At 33.1% G+C, this 15,649-nt stretch overlaps 1 protein-coding gene across 1 annotated transcript; it reads right to left on the reverse strand.

Moving 5' to 3' along the window:
• Window positions 1–1,599: 1,599 nt before the first annotated feature.
• On the reverse strand, window positions 1,600–13,559 carry LOC130898663 (guanine nucleotide exchange factor subunit Rich). Its single transcript, XM_057808107.1, has 16 exons — window positions 13,256–13,559; window positions 12,868–12,975; window positions 12,151–12,811; window positions 11,809–12,098; window positions 11,507–11,750; window positions 11,132–11,449; window positions 10,046–10,323; window positions 8,114–8,261; window positions 7,947–8,056; window positions 7,731–7,862; window positions 7,423–7,662; window positions 5,055–5,169; window positions 4,719–4,995; window positions 3,958–4,647; window positions 2,093–2,281; window positions 1,600–2,040 (listed from the first exon to the last, which is right to left on the reverse strand). Exons 1-16 carry the CDS (start codon window positions 13,394–13,396, stop codon window positions 1,737–1,739), a joined length of 4,245 nt encoding a protein of 1,414 aa, XP_057664090.1. The 5' UTR covers window positions 13,397–13,559; the 3' UTR covers window positions 1,600–1,736.
• Between the last annotated feature and the right edge of the window lie 2,090 nt (window positions 13,560–15,649).

Genomic DNA, 15,649 nt, shown 5'->3' on the forward strand with positions numbered 1-15,649 from the left:
TGTTATTAAAAGTATTAATAATGACATTCAAATATGCATAAATTTTCTATATTTTTAAAAATAACTGAAAGTTATAGTAAAATTAATATTTTTTGTAAAACCTCGTATACAACTGAAAAAATTTAATACCTGTTACTTGTTTTTCATATTTTAGAATATTACAAACATTTCATCAAGAATAAATTTTTTCCAAAAATTGATAACAGAAAAGTTGTGTATCAATTCAATTTTATAGGGACATACTGTATATATTTTAACACCTAATAATATGATTTCAAAAAACGTGGGATAATTGAAGACAAAAACGTGATATATATATATAAATAATTTTTTGGGATAATACGTACTGAATTTCGATCTCGAAATTTAAAATTTTTTTTTTTCAAAATACGTCAATCTCGAATTTTTCAAATTTATACATAAAAAAATTCAATATCCCATTTTTTATTGCTCATGTAACCAAAAAGGTACGAAATCAAAAGTCTTGGTTCTTTTATATTGCTAAATTTCGATGTAGCAATTCGACAGAGACGGATTCAGGAGAATTTGCCGAAAAAAATATAAAAATTATGTTTTTTGAGTACCAATGGAAGAAATGAGAATAACTGTCGTCGTTCGAGACGCAAACCTGATACAATTTTACGAGGGACGGACGAAAAATAGATAAATTAAGAGAAATATAACCTAAGAAAAACTAAAATCACGAAATAAATATTTAGAAATATTCATTACGTGATTTATACGGATCAAATATATAAAATCCGGTTCTGGTGAACGAATATGAAATCAATAACAACAGAGACGGATTCAGGAGAATTTGCCAAAAAAAAAAATTTAAAAATTATGTTTTTTTTGAGTGACAATAGAAGAAATTAGCAAAACTATCGACGTTCGAGAGACAAGAATGATACATTTTTACGAGGGACGGACGAAAAATAGATAAATTACGAGAAATATAACCTCAAAAAAAACGAAAATCACAAAAAAAATATCAATTTCGTGATTTATAGGATTCAAATATATAAGAACCGGTCCTGGGGAACGAATATAGAATCACCAACAACAGAGACGGATCCAGGAGAATTTGCCAAAAAAAAAAAATTTAAAAATTATGTTTTTTTTGAGTGACAATAGAAGAAATTAGCAAAACTATCGACGTTCGAGAGACAAGAATGATACATTTTTACGAGGGACGGACGAAAAATAGATAAATTACGAGAAATAACCTCAAAAAAAACGAAAATCACAAAAAAATATCAATTTCGTGATTTATAGGATTCAAATATATAAGAACCGGTCCTGGGGAATGAATATAGAATCACCAACAACAGAGACGGATCCAGGAGAATTTGCCAAGAAAAAAATTTAAAAATTATGTTTTTTTTGAGTGACAATAGAAGAAATTAGCAAAACTATCGACGTTCGAGAGACAAGAATGATACATTTTTACGAGGGACGGACGAAAAATAGATAAATTACGAGAAATATAACCTCAAAAAAAAACGAAAATCACAAAAAAAATATCAATTTCGTGATTTATAGGATTCAAATATATAAGAACCGGTCCTGGGGAACGAATATAGAATCACCAACAACAGAGACGGATCCAGGCAAATTTTATTCCAAAAAAAACTTTGTGAGTATCAGAAAATCGATATTCAATTGACAAAATCCCACGCGACCAACCTCGTTGATGCACAAAAAAAATTTTTTTCAAAAAAAAAAAATTCGCGTCTCTACGAGACGATACACCCCGTATTATTAGGCGCGGCGTTATCTTTATCCGCAGTTTCGATATTTTCGGTTACGTCGTCAATCGCGCGACGTTCGATCGAATCGTCGTTCTGTACAGGATGTCCCTTATCCTTGATCGACGTCTGAAGGTTATTTCCGTCGAAATTCGAACTGGATTTTCGAGATCGCGTCGGTTTCGGCGTCGTCTGTTGTTGTTTGATCTGTTGTTGGACTTTGGTTTCCAATATTTTCGTTAAAATCGACGTCTGGTTGAATATCGCCGACATGAATGTCGAATAACCCAAGCTGGGAAAAAATTCATATAATTCGGGGGGATTGGGGGGATTGACGGTCTTACCATTCGGTATTGGTCCAATAATTGATGATTAAAAGACCTTGTCGGAGTCTGGAGACGGTTTCGACCGATTGGTCGTGAGATTTGGCGGCGTTTACGATTCGTAATACCGCCATGGCGTCCCTGAGGAGTATGGAAAATACGAGGGACCATTCTAAACAATTGGCCTCTATGAATAATTGGAGCAAATATCTGAAAGACAAATTCACGCACGAAAATTCGTTTATAACGTTAATATATACGAGGGTAACAGTATTATTTATGTTAGGAATGGGATTAGGTTAGATATTCGATGAAAACGAACTAGGATTACTTTAGAACGACCCTCGTATAAATGTTATTATTTTTAATCTATTTTTTATAAATAAAATCACATTCAAACACGAGTTTATTCAAATACATAACGAAAAACTGATACTTTTCCTAATCCCCCCGTAAAAAAATTTTTTAAACGATAAAATCTTGTGATTTTCTTCATTATACGCGGTATCATAAGTATTTTGAAGCAAAAATTTAGTTTTAAATATAATTTTCTCGTTATTTCCAAATTAAAAAATGTTATACAATCGAATTTATTACTTTAAAACCACCCTCGTATAATGAATTATGTCATTTTAACAGTTTTTCTTCGATTTTCACGTAGATTTTCATATTTTCGCCATTAAAAGTCGTCGTTTCATTCCGAAAAACGTCAAAAATCAAATTCAAACTCGATTTCATTTATGTAGATAAGAAAAATCGATACTTTTCCTAATCCCCCCGTAAAAAAATTTTTTAAACGATAAAATCTTGTGATTTTCTTCATTATACGCGGTATCATAAGTATTTTGAAGCAAAAATTTAGTTTTAAATATAATTTTCTCGTTATTTCCAAATTAAAAAATGTTATATCGAATTTATTACTTTAAAACCACCCTCGTATAACGAATTATGTCATTTTAACAGTTTTTCTTCGATTTTCACGTAGATTTTCATATTTTCGCCATTAAAAGTAGTCGTTTCATTCCAAAAACGTCAAAAAATCAAATTAAAACTCGATTTCATTTATACAGATAAGAAAAATCGATAATTTTCCTAATCCCCCCGTAACAAAATTTTTTTAAGAGATAAAATCTCGTTATTTTCTCCATTATGCGCGACATCATGAGTATTTCGAAGCAAAAATTCAGTTTTAATTATACATTTCTCGTTAATTCCAAATTAAAAAATGTTATATCGAATTTATTACTTTAAAACCACCCTCGTATAACGAATTATGTCATTTTAACAGTTTTTCTTCGATTTTCACGTAGATTTTCATATTTTCGCCATTAAAAGTAGTCGTTTCATTCCAAAAACGTCAAAAAATCAAATTAAAACTCGATTTCATTTATACAGATAAGAAAAATCGATAATTTTCCTAATCCCCCCGTAACAAAATTTTTTTAAGAGATAAAATCTCGTTATTTTCTCCATTATGCGCGACATCATGAGTATTTCGAAGCAAAAATTCAGTTTTAAATATAATTTTCTCGTTAATTCCAAATTAAAAAATGTTTTAACGAATTTATTACTTTAAAACCACCCTCGTATAATGAATTATGTCATTTTAACGGTTTTTCTTCGATTTTCATGTAGATTTTCATCTTTTCGCCATTAAAAGTCGTCGTTTCATTCCGAAAAACGTCAAAAATCAAATTCAAACTCGATTTGAATAATACAAATAACGAAAAACTTTTCCGAAACCCCTCGTAACAAAATTTTTCTAAAACGCCATAAAAACGCGGTTTTTTTCCGTAATAATCGTTCAATACACAAAATAACACGAAAAAAAAACGACAAATTTTCAAAAAAAACAAAAAAACAAAAAAAAAATCACCAACACTCACCTTAATTGTACTTCCGACCTTTGAGAACCTTTTTTATCGTTATTAGAAAGTTGTTCCAATAATTTAGCGGACGGAACTTCCCAGTTATCGATACCCGGCAGTACGAAATCCCTCTCCTCCCCCCAAACCGAACTGGCGGTACTCATGACGGATTCTTCGACCGCCGAATTCAACGTCGTCGATTTGAAACCGTCGCAAATTTTTTTCTGTTCGACATCTTCGATTTTATCCGCGTCGGCGATAATCCGTTCCTCGATATCGGTTTCCTCCATTCGACTGAGCCGATCCAACGTATTCACGGGGCTAACGACTCCCGCGTAGGGGATACCCTGAAACGACGTATAACCGCTGTCGCCGATTCGGCTACAAAACGCCGCGTCCATTTTCAAACATTTCAATTGTTCTTCGACTTCGGCGATCGGACTCGAGACGCTCTTCTTGTTGATGGGCAAATTGGCGGTCGGATAAGGCCAACGGAAATCTTCGTGCAAAAATTTCAAAGTTTTCACGAAATCGTCCACCCTGGCCGCCCTCTCCCTCTCTTTGCCCAACCAATTGACCAGATGGAAATCGAGGTATGCGGCGAAATAACCCAGATCCGTCAATCGACATTGGGACAATAATCGGCGAGCGTGTTTTTGCAAAATCACGTCGATGAAGAATTCTTCGGAAGCGCTACTTTTCGCACACCTACGGTATATACATATATATATATAAAAAAAAAATAATATTGAACCGAAAAACCGAAAAAATCAACTGACTTATCATTTTTCGTATTCCCCGTCGAATTCGGTACGGATTTTTTTCTATCGGATTCTAAGGGCGGGTTTACGTGGCCCGACGAGCTGTTCGATCTTTCGACGAGCTTCGGCGAGATCGTCGTACTGTAACTGCGAACCCGAGGCCCTTGGACGTTACCCAATATTAAAGAGAGATCCTCGGCGTTGGGACTAACCGAAGGCGTCGACGGAGGCATACCCAATTTAGTCGGTAATATAAATGACGTACGAGGGGAATCGTATTCGACGTCGTTGGGATCTGAAATTAATCGATTTTTATATATATGAAAAAAAAAATCGATTATTCGATAGTATTACCTATAGCTCGTAAAAATCGGACCAAATCTTTGGCTAATTTCCATTTTGATTTGTCTAAGGCCGTGTTTAATAATAAAGTAGCGTACTGTCGGCTTACGGACGACGTTTCTAGATTCTGAAAATACGTCATCGGGGTTTATTCGACGATATCGTTACGAAGATTGAAGTATGAAAAAAATATTATGACTGTTGACTCACCCTGTAAGATGAATCAACAGGAAATAACGAAAAACATATAGTCGAATTTAAATATCATCTCCACATAATTTTTTGGAGAAATTTCGCGTTAATATCAGGCGAAAATCGATTAATTCATGAAAATAAATGGCGCAGTCGATAGGATTAATTACCAAACGCAATTTCTACGATCCACCTTCAATAAGATTCCGTTTTACTGTAAATTATCGTGAAAATAACAATATTTTGACATATAAAATGTCTTATTTTTACGTTTTACTAACAATCGGATCATTTAGCGACTCAAAAAAGTGACTTCAGAACGGTTTTGAGCCACTTTTGAGTCAATTTTAAACGAAAATTGATGTATTCATGAAAATAAATGGCGCAGTCGATAGGATTAATTACCAAACGCAATTTTTACGATCCATCTTCAATAAGATTTCGTTTTATTGCAAATTATTGTGAAAACAACAGAATTTTGACACTTTAACTGTCATATTTTCACGTTTTACTAACAATCGGATCATTTAGCGACTCAAAAAAGTGACTTCAGAACGGTTTTGAGCCACTTTTGAGTCAATTTTAAACGAAAATTGATGTATTCATGAAAATAAATGGCGCAGTCGATAGGATTAATTACCAAACGCAATTTTTACGATCCATCTTCAATAAGATTTCGTTTTATTGCAAATTATTGTGAAAACAACAGTATTTTGACACTTTAACTGTCATATTTTCACGTTTTACTAACAATCGGATCATTTAGCGACTCAAAAAAGTCATTTTAGAACGCTTTTGAGCCATTTTTGAGTCAATTTTAAACGAAAATTGATGTATTCATGAAAATAAATGGCGCAGTCGATAGGATTAATTATCAAACACAATTTCTACGATTCATCTTCAATAAAATTTCGTTTTATTGCAAATTATTAAGAAAATAACAGAATTTTGATTCTTTAACTGTCATATTTTCACGTTTTAATGACAATCAGATTATTAGTGACTAAAAAAAATGACTTCAGAACGGTTTTGAGCCACTTTTGAGTCAATTTTAAGAGAAGATTTGATGTATTCATGAAAATAAATGGCGCAGTCGATAGGATTAATTATCAAACACAATTTTCACGATCTATTTTCAATAGTATTCCGTTTTATTGTAAATTATCGTGAAAATAACAGAATTTTGACACTTTAACTGTCATATTTTCACGTTTTACTAACAATCGGATCATTTAGCGACTCAAAAAAGTGACTTCAGAACGCTTTTGAGCCATTTTTGAGTCAATTTTAAGCGAAGATTTGATGTAATCATGAAAATAAATGGCGCAGTCGATAAGATTAATTACCAAACACAATTTTTACGATCCATCTTCAATAAAATTTCCTTTTATTACAAATTACTGTGAAAATAACAGTATTTTGACACTTTAATTTTATATGAAAATTGATAAACCCGTGAAAATAAATGGCGCAGTCAATAGAATTGTCACTAATGCAAGTTATTGTCGAAATAAAAATTTTTCAATACCTTAACTATCATATTTTTCCTTTTTTCTAACAATGGGTTCAATGAGTGGCCCAAAAAAGTTACTTCGGAATGGTTTTCATCCACTTTCTTGTTAATTTTAGAAGAAAATTGATAAATCATGGAAATAAATGGCGCGGTCAATAGGATTGATTCCAAATCAAAATATTTAGAATCCAATTTCAATTAAATTCCATTTTATCGCAAATTATTGCAAAAAAATTAAAGATTTAGACATTTTAACTGTCATAACATCACGTTTTACCAACAATCAGATCAATTAGTGACTCAAAGAAGTGATTTCGGAATGGTTTTGGCCGACATTTTCCGTTAATTTTAGGCGAAAATTGATAAATTCGTAAAAATAAATGGCGCAGTCGATAGGATTGATTCCAAAACTCAATTTTTACAATCCAATTTCCATAAGAATTCCGTTTTATTGTCATTAATCCAAATTATTGTGAAAATAATGATAAACTATCATTTTTCACGACTTACAGGGTGAGTCAAATTTCATAAATGAAGATAATAAAAAATAAAACCACAAAACAATTGAAAAAAAAAACAGAAAATCAATTTTTTTACAAATAAATTTGGAGATACGACAAAAAAATCAACAATCTTCGAAATAACAACGAATCTAACCTCAAAAAACAAACTTACCTGCAATATAATCAGATAAGAAGCCGCCGTATCGAGTTGTCCTTTAAGTAAACACTCCTGAAATAAATCCTTCGGTTTTCCTGCAACGGAAAACAGATAAGGCCATAAGGCGATTTCCGTTTTCCTGGCGCACTGCACGACGGTTTGCAAATAAACCGGATATTCCATTATGAATTCCAGAACGCTTGGTAATTGAGCGTCCGGAATCGGTTCCTTACTCGTCGCCTCCTCTTCCAATACCTAAACACCAAAAACAACGACCCTGAAGATGATAAATCGAAACTTTTCTCGATCGAAAACGTCAATACCTCGTGTAACAACAATTCCAAGGAGTGGGGGAAGTACGGGAGACTCATACAACTCCTGGCTATCTCCCAGGCGTGATAACCCAAATTCCTCCTGATCAACTGCCTCAGAATTTGATGTAAATAAACTTGGCTCTGGAAATTCACGTAAATGTATATATATAGATATGAAAAAACTGTCATTTTGACAGGATTTCGTGTATATATATATATACTCACAGTTCTTTGTAACACGCATAGAGGTAGAGAAAAAGGAGAATTGGAATCTGAAGTATAGAGGACGGTGTCGTTTTCGACGCCCAGTATAATGGCGTCTTCGAACAAAATGGCTGCGGAAAAAATTGTAATTAAATTAGGGGTAAATCAAAAAACGATAGGCGGTTTACCTAACGGATAGACTCTCAAATGGAACGGCAACATGATGCGTTTCGACATGAACGTGTGGGTTTTATCGCCATCTCGAGGATATAAAGGTAACCATACACGCATACCGTGCGAACCGCAGAATAACCACATGGCTTCGGTCAGATGGGCCTAAAGGGGGGTTTACACGAAATAATTGGCGCAGTCGAAAGGATTGGAGTTTTGGGATAGTTGTCGAAGGGAAATATGAATTTTTGGCAGTTCTAATGTCATTTTTTTTCGAAAATCGGATCAATTAATAACTAGAAAACGTTCCCGCAGAAGTTTTTTCGTGATATTTGGTCTAAGAAATCAAATTTGATTCCAAAAATGATGAATTTATGAAAATAAGTGGCGCAGTCAATGGGATTAATATTTAAAAATAGTTTGAGGATAGTTTTTGATGGAAAATATTGTTTTTTTCAGTTTTATGTCAATTTTTTTCAAGAATCGGATAAATTAGTAACTAAAAAACGTTCCCGCGGAAGTTTCTTCGTAATATTTGGACTTAGGAATTAAATTTGATACGAAAAATGATGAATTTATGAAAATAAGTGGCGCAGTCAATGGGATTAATATTTAAAAATAGTTTTAGGGTAGTTTTTGAAGGAAAATATTGTTTTTTTCAGTTTCAAGTCAATTTTTTTCAAGAATCGGATAAATTAGTAACTAGAAAACGTTCCCGCGGAAGTTTTTTCGTAATATTTGGTCTTAGGAATTAAATTTGATTCGAAAAATGACGAATTTGTGAAAATAAGTGGCGCAGTCAATGGGATTAATATTTAAAAATAGTTTGAGGATAGTTTTTGATGGAAAATATTGTTTTTTTCAGTTTTATGTCAATTTTTTTCAAGAATCGGATAAATTAGTAACTAAAAAACGTTCCCGCGGAAGTTTCTTCGTAATATTTGGACTTAGGAATTAAATTTGATACGAAAAATGATGAATTTATGAAAATAAGTGGCGCAGTCAATGGGATTAATATTTAAAAATAGTTTTAGGGTAGTTTTTGAAGGAAAATATTGTTTTTTTCAGTTTCAAGTCAATTTTTTTCAAGAATCGGATAAATTAGTAACTAAAAAATGTTCTCGCGGAAGTTTCTTCGTAATATTTGGACTTAGGAATTAAATTTGATACGAAAAATGATGAATTTATGAAAATAAGTGGCGCAGTCAATGGGATTAATATTTAAAAATAGTTTTAGGGTAGTTTTTGAAGGAAAATATTGTTTTTTTCAGTTTTATGTCAATTTTTTTCAAGAATCGGATAAATTAGTAACTAAAAAACGTTCCCGCGGAAGTTTTTTCGTAATATTTGGTCTTAGGAATTAAATTTGATTCGAAAAATGACGAATTTGTGAAAATAAGTGGCGCAGTCAATGGGATTAATATTCAAAAATAGTTTTAGGATAGTTTTTGAAGGAAAATATTGTTTTGTTTTCAGTTTGAAGTCAATTTTTTTCAAGAATCGGATAAATTAGTAACTAGAAAACGTTCCCGCGGAAGTTTTTTCGTAATATTTGGTCTTAGGAATTAAATTTGATACGCAAAAATGATGAATTTATGAAAATAAGTGGCGCAGTCAATAGGATTATTTTTAAAAACAGTTTCTACTATTTATTTATAGTCACTATGAGATTATTTTCATATAAAAAACAGTTTTTCAATAACTTTTTTGTCAAATTTTCATGTAATTAGGTCAAACAGATAAACTCGTAACTGAAATAAAAAATTTCGCTTTTCTACTTATCAGAAAACGAAATAAAACACTAGATAAACGAAAATTATTAAAAATAAATGGCGCAGTCTATAGGATAAAGTAATAAAAATTGATCTTTTCCGATTATTTCCGAAATAAAACCAAATCTGACGTGGGATTTCAAAGACTTTCATATTACAAACAGTAACGAAACTCACTTTTTCCAATCTCCTCCGTCTCGGTACCCAAACGTTTTCCACGCAACTGGCTAAAACGGTAGGTAACAGACAACCATATTTTTCGCCGTGTCTAAATTCCCTTTGTACCAATAGGAGACGACCGCTAACGTTCAATAAAATACTTTCGGAAACGTTGTGATGACCTCTAACCGTTTCGGTTCTCAAAGAAGTCAAGGTCACCGAGGCAATGCAAGCCGGATGGATCGCCAACGCCGAAATATCCACGACTTGTGATTTCGTAACGACCACATCACCAACTTGACAAAGAACAATGCAGATAAATTGTAAAAAAGAAGAAAATAGAAACAAAGAAGAAGATGATAAAGGAAGATAATTAGGATGAAGAAGAGGAGTAATAGGAGAGGAAAAAGGAAGAAGCCGAATGCGAATAGGAGAAAAATGAGGAAGAAGATGAAAATAAAGACAAAGGAAGAGTAGAAAGAAAAAGAAAATGGTGGAAAATAAAACAAGGTTAGGTTAGGTATCACGAAGAAGAAGGAAGACGACGAAGAAAATGAGGAAGATGAAGTGGAAGAGGAGGGACTACATAAAAATAAGGAAAACGACGAGGAAAAAAGAGGAAGAGAGCAAAGAAAAAGGGGAAGACGACGATAAAATCGAAAGAAAAATATGAAAATGAGAAAAACCACGAGGAAGATGACGTGGAAGTGGGGGAAGTAGATAAAAATAAAGAGGAAGACGAAGGAAAGAGGCGAAACAGACTATAGAAGAGAAAGAAAAAAATGAAAATGAAAAAGAACACGAGGAAGATGGCGTAGAAGAGGAGGAAATGGATAAAAAAGAGGAAGCGAACGAGGAAAAAGGAGAAAGACACCGAAGAAAAGGGAAAAAGAAGAAAGACGACGAGGAGAAGAAAAAAAATGACCAGGGAGAGGAAAGCAAAAGGAGAAACACGATGAGAAAGAGGAAGAAGATAAGAACGAATAGAGGAGAAGGATAAAGGCGATCAGGAAGACTACGATAGGAAGAAGAGGATAGAAAAAAAGAAGAACGACACAAAATCAATCAAATGACAAAAAAGAAACAAACAAAATTCGTACTCACCGTTATCGTTGAGCTGCAACTGCCATATACAAACTTGAGCATTAGAACCTAAAGTGATCAATTGATCTGAGAGGATGTTTATGAGCAAAATCGGTGCCGGTACGCTCACAATCTTGGCGAATTTATTATCCAATTTCGATTCACGAGGATAAAATCTCAATTCCTCCCCGTTATCCAAAATACTATAACACCCCATAACCATATAATCCCTCCACCACAACAGACCCCCCGCCACGATGAAATCCTTTTCCTGGGTCTCGTTGCCGAACAATTTCCATCGCCTCGACAAAATTGAATAATGGGCCAGTCCGGTCCTACCTGAAACCGTCGAAAAATCACGAAAAAGAAAAATACGAGGGGCGACCGATTATTTACCAGCTATAGCAATACCCAGTCCATCAGAATCGATAGCTGAATACCTGACGGGCCAATTCGTCGAATAATAAATCGATGGTACCGGTACTACCAACCATTGACGACCCTCCGCTAAAGTAGTCGATATATTTTCCCCAAAAAAATCTTCTTTTTTCGTTTTCCCCGAAAAAACTCTAATGAAAGTATTCGCCGAATTGATATACAATTTATCCTCCCCCTGTAGATACAAATGACTTTGATGGCTCTAAAAATCGAAAAAATCTTACGAGCCGGTAGATTTAGGGGTAAAAACACACCCTCACCATACACGGATTAATAGCCAAGGCACTTTTAACGAAATCCAATTGGATTAGATCAGTTTCTGAAGCGGTATTCTCCCTTATCATCCACAATTGATACCCTTCGGTGGCGAATTCCATACAGGATATCCTCAAAGGATTAAATTTCTCCAAATCGATGTTCAAACCGTAATCCCAACCCAAAGAACACATTAACAACGCCCCGAAAGTCGACCATAAGGCAATACCGCCTTTTGACCAGGAAGCTACTAGAGCACAACCGTCTGGAGTCCATAATACTTCTTCTACGGCACCTACAAGTTTAAATTTCGTCATAATACGGTTTTTGACAGTAGCAATACCTACCGGGATCACCAGGGTAGTCTTTACTGCTCAATACACAACTGTGGGATAGTTCTAAACCACCGGTTGTCTCATCTATAGTATAAACGATGCATTCAGAGTTTAAACGACCGAATGTTATCAACCTGAACTTGTGATTAATGACGGTACAAGTAGCGTCGTCGATTCCCTGCGCCCAGATACCTTGTACTTGATTTGGATCGAATTTTAATGAAGGAGCAGTCAGAAAAGCCGCCCTATTATCATTTAACACTATAGAAAAACCCCCAACTAAAGGGGAGTATTCTATATCGATGATATGGACGTTTTCTTCTACTATAGGAACTGCTTTAGCCACTTGTTGGTTTATACAGAACGGAATACGACGTAAATCCAAAGCGTAATCCCTATTTTGGTTACCATCCCATTTGTACCTCAATACATGGTTGTTTGTGGTGGATAACATTATTTCCGTCATGGTAATACATACCACTCCTGTTATTCGACCGTCCCATACTGTAATTTCCTTGATTAGGGTTAATTTTAGGGGCGGAATTGTTTCTTTTATGAATAATTCGGCGCTTTCTCTACGGAGATTCGCAAGGGGTGAATCGGTTTGGTTGTAGAGACCTTTTCGATCCGGGGGGACTTCTATGTTGTAAAACAGTAAATGACCCTCTGAAGTCTTGAAATAATAATAATTTATATAACCTGAGTTATCGTTATAATGATTAAACTTACAGCTATAACTATCATACTTGAATCTGGTTTCCATTCTGTTAGAACATTCGTTCCGAATTTCTCTATGGATATTCGGGAACGTCGATGGAAAACTATTGGTACGCAAGGCTGAAATTATGTCGTAAAATACTCAAAATATACGAGTTTTCGCGTATTGAAACGATTACTGCCAATTACTAAATAAATCATAATTTACTCCCCCGAGAAGATTTTTCTTACATAATTCAATCAATAAATAAAACTTTTCACATTCTCTACACCTTTCAGTGATAACTTTGCATTTATATTAGTATTTTCAATGATTTTGGGCAATTAAATAAATTTGCGAAAATTGCTTCAGCAGTCAACGTGTTAAGATATATAATTTTGAAATGATTTGATTACTTACCCTACAAAACCATATTCCTAAACAATCATCAGTTATAATAGCAAATAATATTCTATCTCTATTAGAAGTTATGTGTTTTATTGTAGAATCACCCAGTTCAGGTGTTTTTATAACTTTCGGCCAACCCACTGGGAAATACATGTTATTTCACCATTATATCAATATCAAAACTTCTTTGTTAAATTTTCATTAATTATATTAAGACTTTTATAATTTTTAAATATCTTAGATAAAGCACAAGATGAATTTCACGTACCAAAAAAAAATAAAATAAACACAATTGACATTTGATTTGACGTTTAACAAAGACGTATACGCGTTCAACAAGATGGGCAACGTCATCGATAGAATGACTCGATTAATTTATCAACCGAATTAATTTCATGGAAAAGTTTTTTAAACTAATCGATGTATATAAATAGAAACTAATTAATTCTACTTTTTATTATCAGTGAAAAAGTATATTTGAAGTTAATAGTCAGAGCAAAATATTTATATTCAATTGAACGGTTTTATAATCGATTTTTGATTCAAAGTATACGCCGTACACTTGTGACAAATAGAACGCTTTTTAATCGATTAATTCTATTGAACTAATTTCATGAATAAAATAAAAGAACAAAATCTAGCACGCATTAAATAGAACGTTTTTATAATCGATTATTTATTTAAAGTATCCGACGTACACCAATAGACCGCATAAATAGAACGTTTTTGAAACCTCTCCATGGCTATAAGTGATATAAATAGAATTATTAATGTTGTTTATTGTAATCTCTTTCTAACCTTATAAAAACATTTGGTATATAAATAACGTATGTCAAAACTTAAACAGACAAATATATATGCTTTTATTGTTGATAGAAAAAGATAGAAGACTTTTGATTCGAGTACACTCGTTAATTCTCAGAATATAGTAACACCTTAAAAGAAACGCTTCTATGATCGATATAATCAATATGAATAGAATGTAATTATTGTTTGTCTCTTTCTAACCTTATGTGATCATTGCAGATAAAAGATTTTAGATTGGACGTACGATCGGATAATAGAATAAACATTATCGATTATTTTATAACTGAATTAAAATAATTCGTTTTCATAACTACTCGATTAGTTTAAAAATGACAGCTGTCATAACTAATGTAATTTAATGATTAGAAACGTGTAATTATTGTTACTGACGTCAGATTGACTATAAGATTGATGGACTGTATACAAAATTTTTTTATTCGAAACTAAGTGTATACTTACCGATTATTTACAGGGTGAATGAAGTTTTAGGTAAAAAAATAAAACCCAAGATCACCATTTATATTAATTTTATTTTGAAAAAAGGACCTTAAATATTTTATTAAAAAGAAAAATCGAAAAAAAATGAAAAAATTGCACAACTATATTTACAAACACCTCGAGCTAAACCTATAGCGCCAAATTTGAAAATTTCACGTCATTAAAAAACGTCCTAATCAAATTTAATTAAACATTTTGACATTTTTTACCATATACATGTATATATATAATAAATTTTTGGAATTTCCAAAAAAAAATTCGTTATTACGACAGTCAACTGAAGACTGCGGTTCAGTCTTTGGATATAATTGTTCCGAATTACGTCGAAAACATTGTTATTGCAAACGTGGTGATTTGCGCATTTCTGGGGGGAGGTTTCCACCCCTATTCGGCGAAACTGAGGTACGAGGTTTGTACAAAAAATTATACGGAGTATCACATTGGTATAACAGAAGTCAATAAAGATACGAGGTTCGTACAAAAAGTCAGCTAGAGTACGAGGTTTGCTCAAAAAGTCAGTTAGAACACGAGATTTGTACAAAAAACTCAGTTAGAGTACGAGGTTGGTACAAAAAAGTCGGTTAGAGTACGAGGTTTGTACAAAAAATCAGCAAGAATACGAGGTTGGTACAAAAAAGAATCTAGAATACGAGGGTAGTAGAAAAAGTCAATGAGATTACGAGGTTCGTACACAAAGTAATTTGAAGTACGAGGTTGGTAGAAAAACCCAATTAGGGTAGGACCTTTTGTACAAAAAGTCATATAGAATACGAGGTTGGTACAAAAACTCAATTAGAATACGAGGTTGGTACAAAAACTCAATTAGAATACGAGGTTTGTACAAAAACTCAGCTAGAGTACGAGGTTTGCACAGAAAGTCAGATAGAATACGAGGTTTGTACAGAAAAAGTCAATTAGAGTACGAGGTTGGTACAAAAACTCAACTAAGGTACGAGGTAGGCACCGAAATTTGCCTTGTGGTTGCATATATTGAAAAAAATATCTAAAAATATATCTAAAAATCGTTTTTTTTAAAACATTTTGTTCGCCCATTCCTAAAAAAAATTGAATATATAAAAATAATAAATTTTATGTGTATTT

Source organism: Diorhabda carinulata, chromosome 10 (assembly GCF_026250575.1).
Source record: "Diorhabda carinulata isolate Delta chromosome 10, icDioCari1.1, whole genome shotgun sequence".
NCBI classification, from domain to species: Eukaryota; Metazoa; Arthropoda; class Insecta; order Coleoptera; family Chrysomelidae; genus Diorhabda; species Diorhabda carinulata.